Source organism: Arvicanthis niloticus, chromosome 24 (genome assembly GCF_011762505.2).
Source record: "Arvicanthis niloticus isolate mArvNil1 chromosome 24, mArvNil1.pat.X, whole genome shotgun sequence".
NCBI lineage: Eukaryota > Metazoa > Chordata > Mammalia > Rodentia > Muridae > Arvicanthis > Arvicanthis niloticus.
In genome coordinates this window covers 42,489,494-42,512,765 of record NC_133432.1, presented here as the reverse complement: position 1 = coordinate 42,512,765, position 23,272 = coordinate 42,489,494, and the positions used below count along the sequence as shown (strand labels likewise).

The 23,272-nt window shown below is 46.0% G+C and overlaps 1 protein-coding gene across 1 annotated transcript; it reads right to left on the bottom strand.

Moving 5' to 3' along the window:
- Positions 1-334: 334 nt before the first annotated feature.
- On the bottom strand, positions 335-15,280 carry Slc46a3 (solute carrier family 46 member 3). The gene is made up of 6 exons (XM_076923903.1): positions 14,912-15,280; positions 14,257-14,469; positions 7,392-8,262; positions 5,718-5,801; positions 1,564-1,720; positions 335-1,059 (listed from the first exon to the last, which is right to left on the bottom strand). Exons 2-6 carry the CDS (start codon positions 14,443-14,445, stop codon positions 978-980), a joined length of 1,383 nt encoding a protein of 460 aa, XP_076780018.1. The 5' UTR covers positions 14,446-14,469; positions 14,912-15,280; the 3' UTR covers positions 335-977.
- Between the last annotated feature and the right edge of the window lie 7,992 nt (positions 15,281-23,272).

Genomic DNA, 23,272 nt, shown 5'->3' with positions numbered 1-23,272 from the left:
GATGAGTTGAACAGTCTGTAAAAAGGAGAGGAGGTGGGTTTGGGGGACGAGGGTGGGTCTAAGAATGGGTGTGGGGTGTTGTGGGGTGGGGTGGAGCAGGATCAGGCTGGGGTCGCATGCTTGCCTCATTCCTCTATGAGCAACAGTAGCTGAAAAAAAAAAAAGCTCTGTGTTTTAGAAACATCCTTCTCAGCACAATGTGGAGCATGAGAGGGAGGAAGGGAAGAAAGCTCAGAGGTGGGAAACCCAGCAGGGTGTGTGAACCGTGACAGATAGCCCGTGTTGTGGGAGAACAGGCTGTGAGGTGTGACTTTATACCGCACCGAGCTGTCAATTCAGTTTTAGAATTTAAGACAATTTTATTTATAATCTGATTTTCTACCCACTCCCTTCATTACATATAAAAACATCATCAGGCTTGTCACTGAATAAAATACTAGGAAAAGTGAAAAACATATTTTAAAAGGTGCTTCTTGTTCAAGGATTTTTCATTCCATTAGTACAGCCTTGACAGGCTCTTAAAACATCAGTCAAGTACTGGAAGAACTAGAAGTGCCCGGAACATTATTTCCATACCAGTGATTATTCTGAATAAAAATTCCTCATTATGTCTTCAAAATCCCTGAGAGGCCAGCAAACCCGTTGTGCAAACGGAGAGACTGAACTCAGAACTCCTTAGTCTCCACATGGCAGATTGGAGCATGTCAGTGAAGTTATTGCTTTAAGTTTTAGCAAGGTTTCAAGAGCCTTCCTTGGCTTTCCACTCTGTTTCTCTGGTCCGTGGAGAAGTGACAGGAGAAGGGCCTGTTCTTTGAAGAACACAGCTGGGTGTCCCGAGAGGCAGCAGGGTACATCCTCCCAACTCACTTGGCTTAGGAGACAGGGTTTTGTCACGTGGATTGCTAGTGAAATTCTGATTGTGGAGTTTCTATCCTCCAGGAGTCGTGCACAGGGACGAGCATTGCTGCTGACTGTCACTAGTCTGCTCTGTGCTCACTGGGTTCTTCATGGATAAGCAGTGTGTAGCTTCTCTCTTCCCAGCCAATGCACTTGACGCCGCTATAACAACAAGCGAGAATTTGGAATGGGTTAAGAGATTTTGCTTTCCAACTTACCAAGATTTTGTCTTTCCACCCATACGTAGCTTTTAATAAATTATACAAGTTCTGTGTAGCAGGTATATCCTGGCATCTTGAACCTCACTGATTTGTTATGTATAGTGATCTAAAATTAATAAAATAAACCCCTTGAGATTTTTCTCTCTCCCACATCCCCAGGATACGCTGTTGTTACGCTGCGGAATCTTAGAACCCCATAAAATGACTCCTCTGTGTCTGTGACCTAAGGCCACCCCGCCCCAAACACACACACAGTTCTCAACAGCCAATGGCACCGTCTCATTTTAAGTTCTCAAGTTACTGACAGGTATATTCGTGACCGATAATTCTTGAGAAAAACATCCTCTGAAGCAAAATGTCAAGAGCCTGTGTCATTTTGCTGGTAGAGGTAGACGATTCGTTTAACCCAATCACTCTTTGATGGAATGATGAGAGAGCTACCTACCATAGACTGATGGCTGGGAGGACCAGGAGGCCAGCAGACAGCAGAAAGATGAAGCCAGGGTACCAGGCAACCGTGGCTGAGTAGATCCCATTATACGCAGAGGTCGAAGTGACTCCACCAAGTGTTTCTAAGAAAGCTATGCAAGCAAATAATGCACCTGTTTCGGGCAGAGGTGTGGAGGGAGAAAAAAAAAGAAAGCGCTGAATTACAAAATAAGTCTAAAGTGAACCAAGAGAACTTGTTCACTGAAAACAGCAATGGGGTTTGACTTGGTGAACGAAAGCCATCCCCTCAGTATCCTTGAGAAGGCGCCGGGGATGTGACTCAGGTGGCAGATCGCTTGTCTAGCATGAAAGAAGCCAGCACAGCACAAGCCAGGTGTGGTGGCACACACTCTTAATCTCGGTGCTCAAGAGGATCAGAAATTCAAGGTAATGCTTGAGAGCCGGTCTCAACAACAACTTCATTCCCCCCCCCACCACCACCACCAAAGTCACTGATGCATTTTGGAGGTGAACAATCTGAGCCAAGGTGCTCCCTGTGGACCTGTTGGGAGAGATGCTGAAATCCCAAATAGCCGAGCTCTGATGTCTCCAGGGGAACGCTGACAAAGGTACCAACAGCTGACTCAGTCCCACACTGCAGTGTTTCCTCCCAGTTTCAAGCTACCTCTTCCACAGATAGAATCTCCTGTGTGGACATGTATGTATCTCCTATCTGAGCTCTAGCTCTGTCAATTTCATGTGCATGTCTGTTCTGCTTTTGTGAAGTCCTCAGGGCCCAGCTGTCCTGGTACATGGTAGCCATTTAATAAACACGTGCTAAATAAATGAATAAGGGTTTAACTCAGGACTCTTTTCATCAATCACCCCGTAGCATGTAAATGCACTGTCTCATGGTTTATGGTGATGCACAGAGTTGGTTTAACTGCTTTCCTACTTGCTTGGTTACAATATTTTGTTCGTGTTTCTTGCTATTCCCTGGAATAGCGCTACAGTACAAAAACCTGACTGTACCGTGCTGGTTCTGATACGTAAGAGAATCCATCCATTCTCTAAGGTAAATAGGTCAGGCCGGGTGCCATCTGTCTGCTACAATATGGTATTACAGAATAGCACTGGCTTATTGCTTGACTTTTCTGAGTAAGCCAACGTTGAATAGTTGCAGACATAAGCTGGATCCAATACATCCAGAGTGAGCATCGACTTAAAAAAAAAAAAAAATCGGGTGGACTGGTGAGATGGCTCAGTGGTTAAAAGCACTGGCTGCTCTTTCAGGGGTCCTGAGTTCAATTCCCAGCAACCACATGGTGACTCACAACCATCTACAACTGTAGTTTCATGGGATCAGATGACTTCTTTTTATGTACAGATAAGATGTACATGCAGATAAAACATCCCAGGTATATAAAATAAATAAATCTGTAAAAAGAATTATATAAAACAATCAAGCAACTCAGAAATCAGAACTGTCTTATTATGGTGTCCTGATTTATACTTACTATGAGTTTGTGAGTGTCCCCAAAGCAAGACAGCAAGTCTAGGTCAGAAGCCTTTTAAAAACACAGGGATTTTCAGAAACATTACCAAAATGCTATTTTCTCTCTCTTCTGGTTTCTCAAGCATGTTCTCTCTCACTGAGTTGTGCCCCAGCCTCTGAACGCTCAGGTCTCAGCCATCGGAGAGTGTTGCACCTGGTCTCAGCCAGCGGAGAGCGGTTACACCCGGTGGCCTCTGATCTGTCCCCCTCTCTTGATCACTCTAAAGTTCATCATATTTTCACAAAGTAATCTTTTTAAAAAACAAATAAAGGATTGGGAATGTATTGAGATAATTGAAATTTGGCCACTATCTAAAATACTTCTTAGTTCAGGGATTGGAACACAATCATTATTATAATTATTATTTTTAGATGTATTTGTTTTCTGTATATTAATGTTCGGCCTGCGGCTGTGTGTGAACCACATGCGTGCCTGCTGCCCATAGGAACCAGGAGAAGGTAACAGATCCCCTGGAACTGGAGTTACTATAGATGGTTCTGAGTCACCATTTGAGCGCTGAGAACAGAATCCAGCTCTGACAAGAGCAGCCAGTGCTCTCCACCACTGAGCCGTCTCTCAGCCTCTTAACTAAATTCTTTTTCTTTGGTTGTTATTCCTTTGGTGTCCCATCAGAGAAACCACTGTGGAAGTCAAGAGCGCAGGTCTGTTGGTCCATGGCACCGTTATTGTTCCTAAGTGCTCTCTAGATAACTGGTGTTTTGACTATGCTTGGCACTATTTGGTGTGGTCTTGTTGTAATAGGTGTGGCCTTGTGGGAGGAAGCGTTTCACTGTGTAGGCAGGCTCTGACGTCTCCTAGTGCTCGGGCTCCGCCCAATGTGGAATGAGAGTCTCCACCAGGCTGCCTTCTGATCAAGATATAAAACTCTCAGCTCCTCCTCCAGCACCGTGTCTGCCTGGACACTGCTATGCTCACATCATGATGATAACGGACTAAACCTCTGAAATTGTAAACCAGCCCCAATGAAATGTTTTACGTGTAAGAGTTGCCTTGGCCATGGTGTCTCTTTGCAACAGTAAAACCCTCAGACAAGAACCATCACAACATGGTCTATGAAGGCCTTCGAGGAAGGCAAGGCTTCAGTTTATGAGCGCCCAAGAACCAATTGTCATATTTTAAACCTGAGTGAGGTAAGCAGTTTTCCCCAGCATTCACTAAACAGACACAAACACAAGTGCGCTATTAGGATGATTCACGAATACTGTGTGAGAGCATTCGTTCAAGGCTCAAATACAAGACAAGAGAAGTACCTAAGTCTGATGATATTCATAGAATACTGAGGGAGGAGAGCGCCATAGACACCAGCACCCTCTTACGGCTCTTCTTATCTACCCCGCATGGTGATTTTCTACCTGCACCTCCAAAGCTCTAGTCTTCTGTGCCCCTGTCTGCCACTGGAGACTTCCCTGCTGGCCACCTTGCACTCGGTCAAGGGAAAGAAGCCGCCTGGGCTTCTTCTCTGGGCCTCTCTCTGGGCCTCTCTCTGGCTGCCTCCACACAGCCCACCCCTCTGGATTACATTCCATGGGATTCCCTCAGCCTGAACCAGCTTTGTGTTTCCAGCTTGGCCTCAGATTCAAGCCCAGAAGAAAGCATTTCTGGAGCCCAAGGCATGAATGTAACTGAAGGTTACTATCACCTTCTAAGCATGGATGGCCCCCTGTATCCACGAGCTTCAGTATCCGAAGGTTCGGCCAACCACCCATCAAGCCTATAGTTAGGCACTAAACATGTGCACAGATATTTTTTCTCTTCTTGTCATTATTCCCTAAACAACTGCAAACAGTAAAATGACTACTTAAATATTTGTATCATCTTAGGTATTATGGGTCATCCAGAGATGGTGAAAGCCTAAGGTTATATATAAATTATATGCAAATACTATCCAACTTAAAGTTGGTTTAATTATTTTCATGAATTTTTTTGGTCAATGTGCAAAATAATAAGTTTGACTAAAATTTTCAAATGTATGCCACTGTTTCTTAGCTAAAAACCCACTAAAGATAAAGTATGCTGTGTCTATACTGTGGAAGGCCAGATACAATAGATGGAAACACAGAACTCCCAGGCTTTTCAAGTGTTCCATCTAGAAACTAGACAGCAATGAGCGAGCTGTCCAAAGCCTGCAGCCTACCTCGTTTGACTTCCCCTCAATGTCCAGCTCAGAAGGGAACATTCACATCTAGGTGCCAACACCTTTGTACAACTCCAGGTCAGGACAGACCTGCCTATGAGGAGCCACCACTGGTCCCCCCTTTGGTGGAGAGGGAGTGCATGGGGGTTGGGCACAGTCCATGGAAGAGGATCATCCCGGCACTCAGTAGGCATGAACCAGAGTGGCCCCAGTAACCAGACTGCAGCTAGAAAGGGAAGGGGGGCTGAAGTTCACGATGGGGGAAACCTCTTGACTCCCAAATCGCTTTTCTTCTTCTGGCTGAGACAAGGCCAGAGAAGCCTTCTAAAGCAAAGTCCCCAAGCAGGGCCTCTCTGCCTGAGTGTAAGCCAGCTTCTAACAAAGCTAGGCGCTTCCTTCAAAAGGAGGCCCTGGCAGGAAGAGGCTACCCAGACACTTCGAGCTTTAAAGTAAACTCACCTTGCTCAGTGGAGTGGACCACCTTTGACAGCATGGACCTCAGGATGGAAAGAGGCATGATGGTGAAAAAGAACGGTATCCTGACTGAGAGAGACAAATGATACAGGCAAATCAGGCTGAGTCAGCACGCTCTCCCACCTAGACAGTTCCTCCTATGAACACCCCGACCCTCTGTGGCTGAAGATCCAGCTAACTGCAGTTTTACCTAATAGATTAACAGGCTACTGGCCAGTCAGTCATATGAGGCTTGCTTTATTCTAGAATTCCGGTTTTGGTCCTACAAGTAGAATCCATGGATGTTTTGGTACAGGTGTGTTCAGTCTGCCTATTTGGTCCAGATGAGACCCATCTGCCTATTTTTCTAATGAGGTATTAACTTATCCAGCAAGTTTTGACTACGGATTAGCTTTTAGCCATTTTAAAAATATTTTCATTTGTGTGTGTGTGTATGTGTATGTCCCATGTATTTGTATATACCTATGGGGGCAGAAGAGGGTGTTGGATCCCCTGGACCAGGTGATCATGAGCCTGGGAACTGAACTCAGGTCCTCTGTAAGGGCAGTACCTGCTCTTAACCGATGAACCATCCCTTCAGCTTCTTTTATATGTTTTTTATTTGTATTTTATGCTTTTATTTTGACATTCATGGGGATTTTATCTCCTTGCTCTAAAAATTCCTTTATAGGCAAGCTGGCTCTTAATTGTCTTGTTGGTTCATTTTTTTTGGCAGGAAACTATAAACACAATTTTCTCTGCTCTTAAATTTTATATATATTAAAATTTGTGTGCGTGTGTGTGTGTGTGTGTGTGTGTGTACTTTGTCTGTCTGTCTGTTTTGACAGAGGGTTTTACTATGTAGCCCTGGCTAATCTGGAACTTACTAGGTAGACCAGACTGCCCTCAAACTCACATGGACTCCCCAGCCCAAAGGTGTGCTCCATCACAGGCAGCTTTAAACTGTGCTTCTTAATACAACCATTTTTTTTAGTCATATCACCAAATAATGGTGTTTGCTTTTACAATTAACACATTTACATTTTCTACAGTATTTGCATGCATATGTTGACTTAATATGGTCTTGGCACTCTTCGTGAAACGGGCATAGCTCCCACTGTCTAAAAGACACTGCGCTAAGAGCCTTCCAGTTCTCCAAGGCTCATTAAACCCTCTGAATGGAGCAGTCCTGTGCCCATCAGAGGAAGGGCTCAGAGGGGCAAGCATACCAAGGTCACCCATCGATATAGGAGGAAGTGAAGTCTAACTCTGATTCTCCAAACTGTTTTTCCAGCAAGTGGCAAGGATGTATCTTCCTGGTAGAAACGGCTGACTTGAACTAATATTCTGTATTACAGTTCCACAACCCTTTCCAATGCAGCATTCAAAGGAACACTCATTTCAGTGGGAGCTACACTCAAGAACTGAATCACACACTCACACACACACACACAAAATGTCCCTCAACATTTTTGGCAAATAATGCAAATTTGGAAAATCGTGTTCATTCTGAGTATTTGTTGTATCTTGGTAAATCTGGCATTCTGATTGTTGACTTCTGGTAAGCTAGCTGTTTACTTGAAATAGAGTGGGTTCATAGAGAGCTTTGTGTTGAGCGTAAACCCCTCCTCCTAACGGACTGAACTCATTTTCCATAAATCAGACACATTTGTCACTTACCTAAAAACATCATCAGAGTGGTCTTGGTGAAAGCAGCCAGCAACATCCCCACCATGGTGGTAAAAATGCCAATATAGGCAATGTGAATATCCTTCAAACAATAAGAAAATAGCCATATGCCCAAGAAACTACTCAAAAAGGAGACACTGCCCAGTGCTGACCCATAGCCTATATAGACCTCATTCCAGCAGAGCGGAGGGCCCAGCTCATAAAGTGTAAAAATCGGGGAGATGCCGATGATCACAAAGAAATAGACGACGAGGGTAAAAATCAGCAGACAGAGCAAAGACCGCCGCTTCCCGGAACCGTTTCTAAAAAGCATGTAAGTCCGGTAAAATAGGTCCTTGAGGCTTTCGATACAGGACATAGTGATAATCTGAGATGATGACTCCTTTATGGGATCGCTGAGGAAAAATGAAATGTAGGTCAGGTTGACTACAGTTACTACGGCAATAATGAAATAGGACCACACAAAACCCAGTTCTCGGATAAAATAGCCAGAGGACAGGCCTGTTAGCCCAGTGACGACTCCGAGCATAAAATCCAGGATGGCTATCCGGATGATTCTATGCTTGTATTCTTTCTGCTGATCCACAATGTAGGCGAAGCAAGCTCCCCAGAACGTGGTATAGTTCCCGAAGAGGGCACCGACAAAGGTGGATGCTATCAGAAGCTGGAGAGGAAGATCAAGGTAGGACATCACGCAGAGCCAAATGTTGGTTCCCAGAGAGCCAAGAGAAGACAGGACCATGGGAAGTTTCCGTCCATGGTTGTCGCTGCTCGATAAAAGCATGAAGGTAGACACCAGACCGGGAATTAAGCCACTCATTTCCACCTGCAGGCTGAAGAGAGATGCCTTTTTCTGAACTTCCTGCAAGAACCAAGACAAAGGGTTGACAGATTCTATGACCATAAAAAGACTGCAGTGTCGCCTCTGGTTATGAGTGGGAGGCTGCCGGGTATGTGAGGGGACAGTACCAATTAAGTTTTCCTGCAGTTCATAAAGCACACGTTAGAAGTAACACAGCCACCCATGCTTCATCAAGAGACCCACACACCACGCAGGGTAGAGACTCCAAGCTACAAAGAGAAAAATGTGTGCCTTGGTGTGTCTGTCTATACAAAGGACATGTGCGTGTCACAGACTCTGGTGCTGGCAATAGAACGGTATTCTTCCACTCTCGCCCCACTCCACCCCACCCCCATGAACCAATTGCTCTGAGAGATCATTGGGACTTCTGTTCGACACCCTGAGTGATGATGACCCCTGTGGTGATGGGTCTTCCTGCCTAGGTTACAGGATCGAAGTGAACACATAAGTAAGCGGACCTCTGCCCCCTTTTAATCTTTGCGTCCACCGACAGAACTCGTGAGAACAGATTCCTTCCTTTACTATAGAAGTAATGAGATAGAGCCAGAAGAAGAGTCTTGCATTGCTTAAGAGACCATTGCAGCCGAGGGCTGAGAATACAATGGCAACAGACAAGAGGCCATGTGTACAAAAGGGCACACACTCGGGGAGCTGTGACATTCCCATTCGATGGGAAGAATTTAGGGCTATTTAAAGACATTATGTGGGGCTGGAGATATGGCTCAGTGGTTAGAAGCACTGGCTGTTCTTGCAGAGGACCCCGGTCTGATTCCCATCATCCATATGGTGATGCATGACTGACTCTCTGTAACTCCACTGCTAGGGAATCCAGCAGCAGCATCTTCTTGCTTCCACAGGCATCTAGGCAGGTACATGGTGCACATACATGCATGCAGGCAAAACACCCATACACACGAAAAAAAAATCATTTAAAAAGTCTTTTAAAGACATATTGTGAGGGTTGGAGAGATGGCTCAGTGGTTAAGAGCACTGGCTGTTCTTCCACAGGACCGTGGTTCAAATCCCAGCACCCACATGGCACTTCACAACACAAAAGTAAATAAAATAAAGTTAAAGGCATATTGCACTTGCCATGTCTTGTGGCATGTTTATAATGGGAAATACTGTGTGTGAAGAACAAAAGGCCTATGCTATCAGAAAGCAGTCTGATGATTAATGAGCCATAAAAAATTAAGTGTTTTTCTGCCCCACTATAACCTAACCTACGGGGAGCCAGGTCTTTGTCTTCCTACCCTCGGTGTCACTAGCTCCGAGGACAGTACTGGGCACAGGGAGGCTCTTAGTGGGTACCGAATGAACGCACGGCTGAAGGAGATAAGGACTCTGTCACTTTGCAGGCAGTGGAGGATACTGTCAAATGATTGTGTCTGTCACTGCTTCTTCTGACAGGAGGGAATAAAAACTTACTTTGTTGAGAGGGTTAACATTGAAAGACATCTGAGTTGCCCAGTGCAAGGCCTGGGCCATGTTTAGTCTCGGTCTTGCCTGTTCTATGAGTGTGTCTTTATGTGCTTACAGTAACCTTCAGGTGAGTATTTACTGAGTTAATAGACATAAAGTCATGTTTTAATGACTCAATTTCTCAAGCAGGCTTTCCCCTTAGGGTTCCTGTTCTCATTTATACTGGTCCACCCAAGTCTGTTTTCTGCTGTTAGTTCTCACCCAGTCTTGAACAGCAATGCCCTCCTCTGTAGTCTGGGAAAACTGTTGTTTTTTAAAAAAAAAAAAAAAAACAAGATCTTTAACAAGACAAACTCAGAGAACAGTTCCATCTGAAGTTATAATTAGGGGTATAAGAAACAAACTATGGGCCTGGAGACATGGCTCAGTGGTTAGGAGCGCTGGCTCCTCTTGCAGAAGACCCAGGTTCAGTTCCCAGCACTTACATGGTGACTCACAATCATCTGTAACAACAGTCTCAGGGGATCTGATGCCTTCTTCTGCCCTCTGAGTGCACTGTACACCAGACATACATGCAGGCAAAACATCCATACACTTAAAATAAAAATACCTTTTAAAAAAGTTGCCTGAGAAAAACAAGTCTCTGTTATCAGATAGCTGTTATTAATTTACTACTTGAGAAGTAATTGTTTAACAAGGAAAGGGTGTATCAAGTGGTTAGGAAATTCCTTCCTCTATAAATGTCAACAAGCATGGCAAGAACCCACTTCTTCTTAGCTAAAAGCACCAACTATGGTGTAATGGCCCCATGGAGCGTAAGCCTATTGCCTGGGACAAGCATGGAGATGAGAGAGACTTCTGGTCACACGGCTCCAAGAACTTGGAACATTGAAAAAAATAGATGAAGGCAAAAATAAAGTTTTCTTTTGAGACAAGTTCTCACCAGGCTAGCCACTAGTTTGTAATCCTCCTGTCTTAGCAATAGTGTGTGTGTGTGTGTGTGTGTGTGTGTGTGTGTGTGTGTGCGCGTGTACATATATATTGTGGTGATTTGAGGGCACCCATAGACACTTGCTAGTACATGTGGCCTTGCTGGAGGATGTGTGTCAATGAGGATGGGCTTCTAGGTTTCAGAAGCTCGAGCTTGGCCTAATGGCTACCTCTTCCGGCTGCTCATAGATCCAGACATAGAGCTCTCAGCTCCTCCAAGTACCATGTCTGCCTGCGTGCTGTCATGCTCCCACCATGATGATACTGAATCTCTGAACTGTAAGCCAGCCCCAATTAAATGTTTTCCTTTACAAGAGTTGCCATGGTCATGGTGTCTCTTCACAGCAATAGAACACTAAGATGTACACACACACACACACACACACACACACACACACGTATGTATATATGTCTGTGTTAATGAAAAGGGTTAGAAAATAAGACTTTCCCTTAAAATACAGACTCTCAAATATCAAATATAGGTACGAGAGCTCAACTTATTCTTTAATGATTTTCAGTTTTGAGAGCAGGTCTCCTCATGTAGCCTGAGTTGGTCTTGACCTTGTAACCCTCTGCCTCTCTCTCTGGTGCTGGGATTATAGATGTTCAGTACGGTAAGTTTTATTATGACATTTTTGGTGGTGACAAAGATGGAACCCAAGGCTTGGTGCGTGCCAAGCCCTCTGTCACTAAGCTATATCCTCAGCTCTTGGATTTTTGAGGGTATCTTACTAAGTTTCCCAGGTTGGCTTTGAACTCACGATCTTCCAGCCTCTACCTCCTGGGTGCTAGAATTACAGGCAATGCACCACCATTTCAAGTTTAGTTAAGATTATTTTTCTTTCCACACCCTGAAACATTACATGCTAGCTCATAGGGACCCGTGAGTGTATTTGTTATTGGGATGTGTCATAGTCAGCTTTAGTTGTCAACTTGACACACAGTTGGAGGAGGGAACCTCTAAGGAGGAATTGCCTCCACCAGACTGGCCTGTGGCCGTGTCTGTGGGCATTTTTCTTGATTATTGATTTACTGTCGTGGTACTATTCCTGAGCAGCTCGTCCTGACTGCATAAGAAAGTTAGCTGAGCAAGCTATGGGGAGCAAGCCATTAAGCAGTGTTCTCCTGTGGTCTCTGCTTCAGGTTCCTGCCTCCAGGCTCCTGCCTTGCTTTCCCTCCATGATGGAGCTCTAACCTGTAAGCCAAATAATCCCTCTCCCCTTCCAAGTTGTTTTTGGTCAGTGTTTTATCACAGCAACAGAGATGCAGACTGGGATGAGAAAGACAGACAAACATGGCTGATCAGGACAGGGTTCCCTGTCGTAATGCACAAGGTCCTTTTATACACAATGGCACTTGGGGCGAGGTAGTAAGAAAGGAATCTTGTTCTTCCAGTACTCTCCCAGGGCTGGCTCCTTATTTTTTAAGGTGACCAGTATACAAACTCCTAGCCCCATATTTGGAAGCCAAGGGGCCAAGACCACACAACGGAGCCAGTTGCTAGAAATGGAAGCTCTGAGCGGGAGGCCAGGCGTTCAGATTCGGATGGAGGAGGGTGTTCTCTCAGAAGTCATACAAGGACAGCATCTTGAAAGGGCCCAGAAGGAAGTGATGCAGGCAAAAATGAGCCTGTCAGCCTCCTTCTTGTCCTGTCCTGTCCCAGCCGTGGGCAGCAGGGTAGGGCTGGACAGGGGAATGGGGGTGGGGTGGGGCAGTGGTGTCTACTTCCCGACTCTTAGGGAAAGCACCAGAGATCTGAGAGTACCAACTTTGGGAAACAAGACCTGGAATATGAGTAGTCTCTTGGCCTGGCTGTGGTGGCTCACACTTTTAACTCCAGCACTCAGGAGGCAGAGGCAGGTGGATCTCTGTGAGTTTGAGGCCAGCCTGGTCTACAGTGTGAGTTCCAGAACAGCCAGGACTACACAGTGAAACCCTGTCTTGAAAAACAAAACAAAACACCACAAAATTTAAAAAAAAATAAAGAAAAAGAAACATCAGATTGGAAGTTTGTCTAAAAGCAAAATGAGACTGCTCTATGCAGTTGGTGTGTGTGTGTGTGTGTGTGTGTGTGGTGTTGGTCAACAACTAGGGCTTCCTTCAGTGTATAACACAGACAAGTATTTTCCTCCTAGGCCCCCCACATACTGCAGCAAGGGGCTTGCCCCTGTCACCTGGGGAGGGTTGAAAACAATTCCTGACTCCATCTCAGAAATGATGAACCCCTGGAATCTCAGTCCTGGGAAAGACCAACCTTGAAATGTTTTGTTTGTTTGTTTGTTTGTTTGTTTGTTTTTTAAAGATCTGAGGAATCCAGCCTAGGCCCTTAGACATCACAGTCATGTGATCTTGTACTTAGCTTCTTCTGTCTGTCTGTCTCTCTGTCTGTCTGTCTATATCTGTCTCTCTGTCTCTGTCAGTGTCTGTTGGTCTGTCTGTCTATCCATCCTTCTTCCCCTTTATTGTTGTTATTACCTTGAGACAGGGTAGACCAGATTGGCCTTGAACTCATAACCCTCCTCCTCCAGCCTCCCGAGTGCTGTAATACAGGACTGAGCAGACTTTACAGAGGACAGTGAACCACTGGCGAGACCCTTATCTTTTTCTTTATGGCTGGCTGTGCTGTCCCCACGGCTGGTTAGAAATGTTCTATTCCAAGAGAATTCTCCTCAGCAGGAGGACATGAGTGAAGACAGGCCTTGGCCATGCAGCTGGACTTTGCCCCATCCAGCTTCTACCTGCTGCCTGAGGGCTGCTGTGGAGGCCTCAGGCCTTCCCATGGGGGCTCTCTGCCAGCTCCTCACCCCAGGCTCATTTGCTGGTACAGAGAGACTCTCAGATCAGGGAAGGCAGCTGTGCAGCCTCCACCTCCTCTCATCTGTGCTGGTAAAGGCAGCGCCAATCTATTGTTGCCGAAAAATATCCCTAATGAAAGCAGTTCTGAGCTTGCAAACGCAGCAGCCCTGTAGAGAAACAACCGATGACGTCTCCCGTACTCTGATAGACTTTTGACAAAGCCTGCCTCAGGGCTCAGGAGAATGATGACAGAGCTCTTGTCAGATATACACAGGACAGAGGGAGGCCCCACAATATATAGCTAAACCGTTTTAGGATGCCGAGAGCTGAAGCAAGCACTGGCCAGTCCAGATGTGGACACAGGACTCAACTCCAGGGTGCCCAGCTTATCTTATCTAATGAAGCCTCCTGACCTCAACAAATGCTGCCCCACCCCATGGGAAACAGCTGACCCAGGTCCAGTTTTTCAGACTTTTGTTTTCAAGAGACCAAGAGTGGGTGAGATTGTAGTGAGATTTCCTAAGGATAAAAGATCTGGTCCCACAAGGAGGAGGTGTGGTGGGGACAGAGGTGGGGGTGCATTAGAGAGTTAGAAAGAGCCAGATTAAAGGTGGTAAGAGGACCTATTAACTGAAACGGGAACAAAGAGAAGGTCGCTTGATTTGATTTTTTTTTGGCGGGGGAGGGGGGGTGCGGGGGGGGGGGTCACGCCCTGGAGAGCCTCTTTGGTTTGGAACTCCTTTCCATTCCCTATGCACTATAGGATGGGAGGTTTTAATTTCTTACCTCCCGGAATGCAAAGATGGAGTTGCTTTTGTTTTGCTCACATTCAGAGGCATTGCTATTGGAAGCAAAGGTGTAGTTACCGGTTTCTTCCCATATCCTCCGGTACACGTACTGCGCTGTCAGCGGGATGGTCAGAGTCATAGCAAACGCGTTAAGGAGAATGGCGGGCTCTATGAATGTAATCTTCATATTGCTCAAGTGGGCAGGTCCAGTCTGTTAGGAGGCGGGGGGCGGGGGAGAGAAGCAGGGGATAGAAACCATCAGTTGATTTCTTATCCCAGAGGCTAAATTCTCAAACGTGGGGAACTTGGAACAATGTGTCATAAACAAGCATGAGCAAGCAAAAAGAGTTCCAGATTTCTGAGAGAGCGCCCTGGTCGGGAGAGAGTACTCCATTCCTCTCCGAGGAGCTGGGCCTCTCAGGACAAAGTGCCGCCCCCACCCTCGTCCCCCAATCCCCGACTCCACTTAGCTAATGCTCTCAGTGCGGAGCCGAATAGCACCGGCTGGTTCCCTTAAGGTAAACAATGAAGTCCCCCGGGAACCCGGAGGTTACGCAATTATTTTTATTTTGGCTGCAGGTTAAGGGCCTCGTAAAAAAGGTTAAGGGCTCCCGGGCGGAAGGGGAGTTTCTGTTTTCGTTTTTAAAACTCACCCCTCGGTTATAGTCTTCCTGCTAGGCTAGGCACAGGTGGGACGGTGTTCAGGACTGTGTTCTCGGTTACCCAGTGCGGGGCGCAGCGGCCCCCGGCTTTTCAGCACGGCTCTCCAGCTGGGGACAGCCGAAGGAAGGGACAGTGAAGTGGAGCTGAACCGCAAGAGGAGGACACTCGAGCCCTGTTAGAAGGCAAAGAGAGATAAGCGCACCTCCGGGTCTCCGGCGGCCCTGGACTCAGTCCCCGCCACCCCCCGGGCCGCCGCACTCTCGTTCTTTGGGCCCTAGTAGTGACTCGGCGGCCGAGCATCATCACTCAGCTTGGAGCTGGTAATCTTCGGCCGGAGCTGTCACCCGCCTCCCTAGCTCGCTTGTGATTGGGTCTGGCGGCCGGCGCCCCTGCAGGGATTGGTCTAGCGTAGTGTCATTCTCTTGCACCCGCCCCCCAAGGTTCAGCGGTTGAATCTCCCCAAGTTGCCCGGCAAGTTGGGTAACCCGGCAGCTCGGCCAAGGTTCTGCTAGGCGTATTTGGATAGGATTATTGGGTTTCACTGAAGCGCCGCGGAGGCAAAGGCAGATCTCCCTGGTATCTAGATCGAGAGTTTGAGACTAGCCGAACTACATAATAAGACTCCTGACCAAAGCAGAAAAAATAACAACAACAATAAACCAAAAAGTGGTTGGAAACCTCACACCCTAGGGTAGCAGTTCCCCAGAGCATTCCGGTGGACCCAGCAAGCGTCTGCCAAAGCAATGCAAGAGAGAAGACCAGATGCAGGAAGTTCATGAGAGGAACGAGTTCCTAGTGAGAAGGGAAATTGTAAAAGAAATATGTATTGCATTTTATGTAATCATTAATTTTATGTGTATGTCCACCTCGTGAAGAGGTCAGAAAATGTTGCTAGACCCCCTAGAATTGGTGTTACAGGCAGTTGCAAACTGCTCTGAGGGCGTAGAAATGGAACCCAGAGCAGTAAGTGTTCTTCATCAGTGAGCCATCTCTGGAGTCACCCCTGGCCCGCTGCAGGGGAGGGATTGTTAGATCTCTCTGAATGTCGCTTCTTTCTCTGTCAAGAAGACATAAGTCTCACATAACCACAGCAACCCCCCAGACGATGAGGACACTGCTGATGGCACAGCTGGAACACACCTGCAGATGACAGAATATTACTTCCTGAGGAAGAAAAGCAAACAGACGAGAAACAAAAGTTCTGTGATTTGAGGACCGGTCCAAAAAAGGAAGACCTTAAGCTGGAGTGGTTGGGTCAGGAAGTTGGGATAAGCCTGTAATTACCCCTCTTTCTTTTATCTAGAGGTCAAGGTCAGATGTGGGCCAGAGCCATATTGATAAAGGAGCCCAGAATATGGGCCACTTTTGTCATCTAGGCAAGACGAGTACTCGTGTCATGCCACTGAGCCACCCTCTCTCCAGCCCCAGATTTTAAGATCACAGCACGCTGGATGAAGTGGTAGATCTGGAGGGGGAAGGGCCACTAAAGGAGCTGACTAACCAGTAAAGGATATTCTGTACTGGAGAGATGGCAATCTGATGACCCCAGAAAACCACAGGGAGTATTGAGGAAGTAGCTCTCCATGTTGTTATACTTTTGACAATTTTGCAGCACTGAACAATCTTCGTATGCCTAAACATTGCTGCCAGCTCATCTACAGAGTTTGGTTGATTTCCTACCTCTTGTTGACAATCTTCTTTAAAAAAAAAAAGGTTTATTTTATGTATATAAGTACACTGTAGCTGTCTTCAGATATGCCAGAGGAGGGTATCAGATCCCATTACAGATGGTTGTGAGCCACCATGTGGTTGCTGGGAATTGAACTCAGGACCTCTGGAAGAGCAGTCGATGCTCTTAACCACTGAGCCATTTCTCCAGCTCCTCTTGTTAATTAAGCTCCTCTTAATCACAAGGAGTGACGTGTTCAGTTCAGAGGCTTGTCTTTTCAAAGAAAAGTCAAGAGGGCCAAGAGCACGCTCAAAGATCTGCTACCCGAGGGACAGGAACCGTCTCTGGAGCTGCATGTCCACTTCCTGTTCACTCAGGGACACAGTGATGGAGCGTTCTTCTGAATACTATGACTGCCATAAGGGGAGAGGGAAAGGACCATGTGGAGAAAGCAAACCTATCAGGTGCTCTGGAAGAGGAGGAGGAAGAGGAAGAGGAAGAGGAGGAGGAGAAGAGATGTTATCTATGTTCCAGGCCATATTTCTCATGGAAATCAATAGGCAGGAAAAGGTCTCTAAAAGGCATATACCTATGGGCCAAATTAGTATCCTCTCTCCTATGCTGTTCTGTTTTTCCTTCTTTCTGCATAAAGAAGAAAGTCAGGGCATCTGTGGTTAGCCAGGAGGCTCATAAGTTCAAGGTCAGTCTGGGCTTCAGCCTTGTTGCAAAAACAACAAAAACCCAAATAAATGCTTAAGTGCAAAAAGTGGATCCACAGGTCCACAGGTATAATCTTCAGGGCAGAACCTTAATGATAATTCTGAAGTTCTACATTTTTTAGGAGTTTTAATTTTAGTGAGTATACTATGAATCGCCACCAAGTAGTGATATTTAATGTCAGTAGTCGATATCTGAATGTCTCCTTTTCATCGTATTCTTACTTACCAAGACTATTTTAATATGTCAGACTTATGAAAGAAGACTTAGACTAAATGGTTGACCAGATGGCTCAGTGAGTGAAGGTGCTTGCTGCCAAGCCTAAGGACCTGAGTTCAAACCCTGGAGCCCACATGGTGGAAGAAGAGAACTGACTCCCATAACTGTCTTCTAACCTCCCTACACATCTTATGACATGCCTGCACTCCACCCCAAACCCCCCAAACAGAAACAAATTAAATGCAAATGAATAATTTAACAACAACAAATGGGCTGATTAGACAAATGCTATGTCCAGGCTAAGACCAGGAGGGACGGTGTTATGCAATGCTATTTGGGAGAAACTCCCACTGTGGGGGAGGGTGGAGGAGTGTGGACACACTGAGTACAGAAGTGTCCATGCTGTGCAGGATAGGGCCGTGTTCTAGAGGAAAACAGCAAAACAAACCATGGCTACTGCAAGCTTGTGCTTTCAAAGGGAATGTGACTTTTTCATTTCTGATCAAATTGACTAAGGTGTGATGAGAACACCCCCCCACCCCCAGTAACATGGCCTTACATGACCAACAGAGAGCCCATGAGAGTGCACTACGGCTCTGTCCTGAGCGCAGCTTGTAGACAGCAAAGGTAATAGGGTCATATGACTCGGTCAATGATTTGCCTAAAGAGACCTGAGTTTATCTAGTTGAGGAATTGGCAACTTCTCTCTCTCTCTTTTTTTTTTTTCCTTCGAGACAGGGCCCACTGAGGTACCCCTCTCACAGCACCATACCACACTCTTCAAAACAGATCACCACCCACTCGATCCTACACCCAACACCCAGAGCTTCCACTGGAATAGACCCAGTGCCCCTTATCCAAAGGCTTAGAACAAGAAGCGTATCTTGTTTCTGATCTCAGGGGTCAGGAAGTGTATTTAAAAATACTATTTTTATAGTTTACATAATGTGAAAAATCTAAAGTAGGAAATATTCTAATTTGGGGCATGCCGATGCTCAGAAGATTTTAGATTTTGGGACATTTTGGATTTTTGGAGTAGGGGTGTTCAACAGATAACCATTTTTCTTATAATCTGTCAGCCTCTTATTTCCTGTGTCCATCAGGATGCCACATGTCCAGTCAGCAGAGACAGTCTTGGGCACTATTCTGGATTTTTTGATTACTGTGAGCACAGCGAATATTTTACATTCTGCATATAGCTTTATCTGTGCCTGTTTTCTGTGTGTGGCTCTAAGGCCTGTGAGCACCTTGGCTTTGGGGCAGTCAGGCTGCCTAGGTCTTTGGCTTGATGGAGGTGGGGAGTTTGCTCTTGCCCATTAGAAAGCAGAATTTGAAGGCTGCTGAAGAAGAGGTGGACAAATACACAGCGGGGCATTCCCAGGGCAATCGGAAATCAGGACTTTCCACTTTTAAGGATGTTAGCATTCCTTCCAGGCTCTGCCCCACAGTTACCTGGCATCAGCCAGGTGTGCCTGACTCACTATAAAAGGGGCTGCTAGTCCCCTCCTCACTCTCTTATCCTCTTGCTCTCTGGCCTTCTCCCTCCCTTCCCCTCCCTCTCTCTCCACACATTCCTAGCAGGCCTGCCTCTCTCTCTCTCTCTCTCTCTCTCTCTCTCTCTCTCTCTCTCTCTCTCCCTCCCTCCCTCTCTCCCTCCTTCCCTCCCTCCCTTTCCCTCTCCTCTCCCCTCTCTGTATCTCTCCCCCCCTCTCCTCTCCTCTCTGTTCTACCATCTCCTCAGCCCCCACACTCTGCTTTTCTCTGTCTCTACTCCTTCCTCAACTCCCCTTCCCATGCTCTAAATAAACTCTATCCTGTACTGTATCTGTCTTTTGACTGATACCTCAGGGGGAATGGATGCCTCAGCCTGGGCCTGCAGAGGCACCTCTCCCACCTCAGTCCACCAAACTGGTTCTTTCTTTCGTATAAAACACAACAAGGACATTAGTTATTACTTCTGTGGGGCCTGGATAGCCCTAAGGAAGCTTTCTGCCCGAAGTGCACAGTCACCACCTCGAAGGAGAAATGCAGGTGCTGGTGGTGTCTGGGCAGGGCCAGCCTAGGGACTGGGCCTGCAGGGTGAATGTGGGGAGGAGCACAGTGAGGAGACTGCGCATGCCAGCATGCCACCGGGGCACCTTGTGGCCCTAGAGAGAAGTACGGATCAACAGAAAGTGAAACCAGGCTCGCAACTAGAAACTAGAGGTGTCCCACTTGAAGTTGCTGATTCTGGATACTAGTATACCTGAGGGGAGGACTTCCTGTTCTCTGTTCCACTTGCCCAGAGCTGAGGGAAGCTAGAAGCTGGGATCAGCAGCCTGACTCCTCAGAAGCAGGACTGAGTCTTTGGACCTAGGAAGCCCCTCCCCCAACACCCCCACTCCCGTGGGGAGTTACCTCTCCAGGAAAGGAGCCCTTGAGAATGAATGAATGGCGGCCTTCCCATGCAGAGGAGAAGCCCTGATTGGCGCGCGTGCGTGCGTGTGTGTTTTTGTGTGTGTGTGTGTGTGTGTGTGTGTGTAGTGAAGCCATTGTGATCTACTGCCCTCCACAGCAGGGGAATGGCCAGGATGCTCTCAGAAGAGGCTTTGCCTCATGGTGGGTTTTCCATTCGGTCTGGGTTTGAATTTACTACGTCTCTCTAGATCAGTGGCATATAGCACTGTTTGGGTGACTTACAGAGAACAATGTGGCCACTGTTCCAAGAGAGTATTTTGTCCTTGAAGACACTAGTCTAATCTTTAATGGGTTTATGTGAGGGAAGGGCTTTAAGGTTAGCAGGCTGAGCTTGAGGAGAAGAGGGTTCATTTCACCTCACAGATGACAGAGCATTAGAGAGAAAGGTCATGGAGAGAAAGGTCATGGCAGGAGCTTGGAGGCAAGAACTGAGGGGAAGTCATGGATGAGCACTACTTACTTACTGGAGGCCTCACCTCGGCTCTCTCAACCCGATTTCTTATACAATCCAGGACCACCCACCCAGAGCTGGAACTGTCCATGGTGAGTTGGGCCTTCTCACATCAACCATCAATCAAGAAAAGGCTGGCCTGGTTGGACTCAGTTTCCCAACTGAGGTTCCCTCTTCAGCAGATTCTAGCTCTTGAAACTAACCATCTAATCAACTAAGTAAGTAACCAGCGCAGGCCCCTTCTCTAGATACAGTCACAGTGCAGGCCCCGTCTCTAGATACAGTCACAATGCAGGCCCCTTCTCTAGATACAGTCACAGTGCAGGCCCCTTTTGTCTCTAGATACAGTCACAGTGCAGGCCCCTTCTGTCTCTAGATACAGTCACAGTGCAGGCCCCTTCTGTCTCTAGATACAGTCACAGTGCAGGCCCCTTCTCTAGATACAGTCACAGTGCAGGCCCCGTCTCTAAATACAGTCACTACACATGCCTTGGAGATTGTTTCTAGCACATGGTCTCCAGGGGACACACTGAAACCTAACATACTTTTAACTATTAGTTTTAATGTCACTGCAGAGAGACAGGCTCTGAGCTCCTGCTGGTTTTTTTTCCTTCCCTTCACCCTCTTGCACCAGCCCCACTCACTCCACCCCTGCTAGCTCCAGCCCTGCTGAGCCCTCAATCCCGCCCAAAGTATACTGTAGCTGTCTTCAGACACCCATATTAGGGCATCAGATCTCATTACAGATGGTTGTGAGCCACCATGTGGTTGCTGGGATTTGAACTCATGACCTCCTGAAGAGCAGTCAGTGCTCTTAACCCCTGAGCCATCTCACCAGCTCCTTTCCCTGTTTTCTATTGTAAAAGCAACCTGTTTATTTACCTCTAACACACCACATTCTACATGGTCTCACTTATTTGTTTACCTCTCTGGTCTCTGGAGCTGTAGGAGGATGACACATGCTCCAAGAACACAGCAGCCAAGGCTGACTGGATCGTAACTACCTCCACATCTAGAATAGTGTCCAGCCACAGTAGATCTCTGCCAAATGAATGAAACAAGGTGCTTTTGTTTCAGACCCACAAATTACACAGTTATACACTAAATATGTCGCTAGGAATTATCTGATATGCTTATTTTTTCTGATGTCTTGATTTTTCTGAGATGCTGGGTTTATGGCAGCACCCCCTGCCTTATGCAAATAAGGATGGACCAGAACATTTAGAAAACTACTATCATAAATGATCATAAACATATTCATATATGGTATAGTCATAAGAAGAGAAAACATTCAGTCGTAAACCAGTCTACAAAGTGAAGCCCCGAGCTAACTGCAGTTCTAACTGAAATTTTATTCTCCCCCAGAAAAGAGGAACAATGTTCAGCCTCCCTCATAACCAAACAAACACACTGTTTACCTTCCAAATGGGCAAGTAGGTGAAGTGAATACACTGTTGTACGTCTCCAGTAAAAACCTAGATGGCTCAGTGGTTAAGAGCACTGGCTGCCTTTCCAGAGGACCCAGGTTTAGTTCCCAGTACCCACAGAGTGGCTTACAACAGTCTGTGATTGCAATTCCAGGGGATCCAGCGCCCTCTTCTGACCTCTGAGGGTACTGCATATATATGCTACACTGCGCCCAGACATGTTAGCATGCAAATAAAATAAACAAAGCCAGCATTTAAAAAAAATGAAGAAAAAAAAAACCCCTCAAATTAGAAAACATTTTCTAGAAAAACAATGTACCAAGCTGCACTGAAATTATTATACATTGTCTACCTGGCATGTCCTGCTGAGGAGATAATATGAATTTACAGACCACATAAGCTAGTTAGATTAATATTATAGATCATGAAGTTGTTTACTTTGAAAGTATCTAAATGCAGTCAAGAATGATCTTAGAAATATACACATGTCTCTATGAAATAATGAATGAGTAGTTTATGCATACGGTTTTATGTTTAGAAAGGTCACACTTTATTTTCACAAAGTATTTAACTACAATGAAAATTAATTCCGTGCTATGATATTAAGTGGAGAAAAGACAGTCAACTCAAAAGTACACACTATATCCTAAATTTTCTAGAATAAGTATACATCTGAATGAGTAGAAAAGTTCATAAAGTTGAGGCTGGAGAGATGGCTCGGCAGGTAAGAGCACTTGCTGTTCTTGCACAGGACCTGGGTTTGGCTCTTTGCATTCACAAGGAGCCTCAGAACCATCTGTAACTCCAGTTCTAGTAAATAAACCCAATGCATTCTTCTGGGCCCATGGATACCAGGTACAAAGTGCACATAATACATACATATCTATAAGTTCTTACATATAAAATAAAAATAAATAAATCTTAAAAAACAAAAAACCCACAGACCAATATAAAAATGTTAATAGCAATGCTCTCTGAGTAGATTGCTAACTCAAAAAAAAAATCCTGTTAAATACTGCAGACAACGTAATGTTCTGTGTCTTCTATGTTTATATTTAATCGGAAAAAGGTTTAATGAAAAAGAGGGGACTGGAGAGATGGCCCGGTGGTTAAGAGGACCTGGGTTTGATTCAGAGCACCCAGGAGATCCATTGCCCTCTTCTGGACTCTGCAGGCACCAGACATGTTTGTGATGCACAGACACCCATACAGACAAAACACACATACCCATAAAATAAAATAATGAAAAAAATGGACATGAATAATACATAGCTACATACAACGCCATGCATGTTCATTAAAAAGCTTTAAAAACAAAGCAAAAGCCAAACCTGAACCAAGGTGGAAGGAAAACCCTCAGCGATGGCTTTAAGGTTGACTCAGTAGCTGCCTAGCAGTGTCACAGACAGCC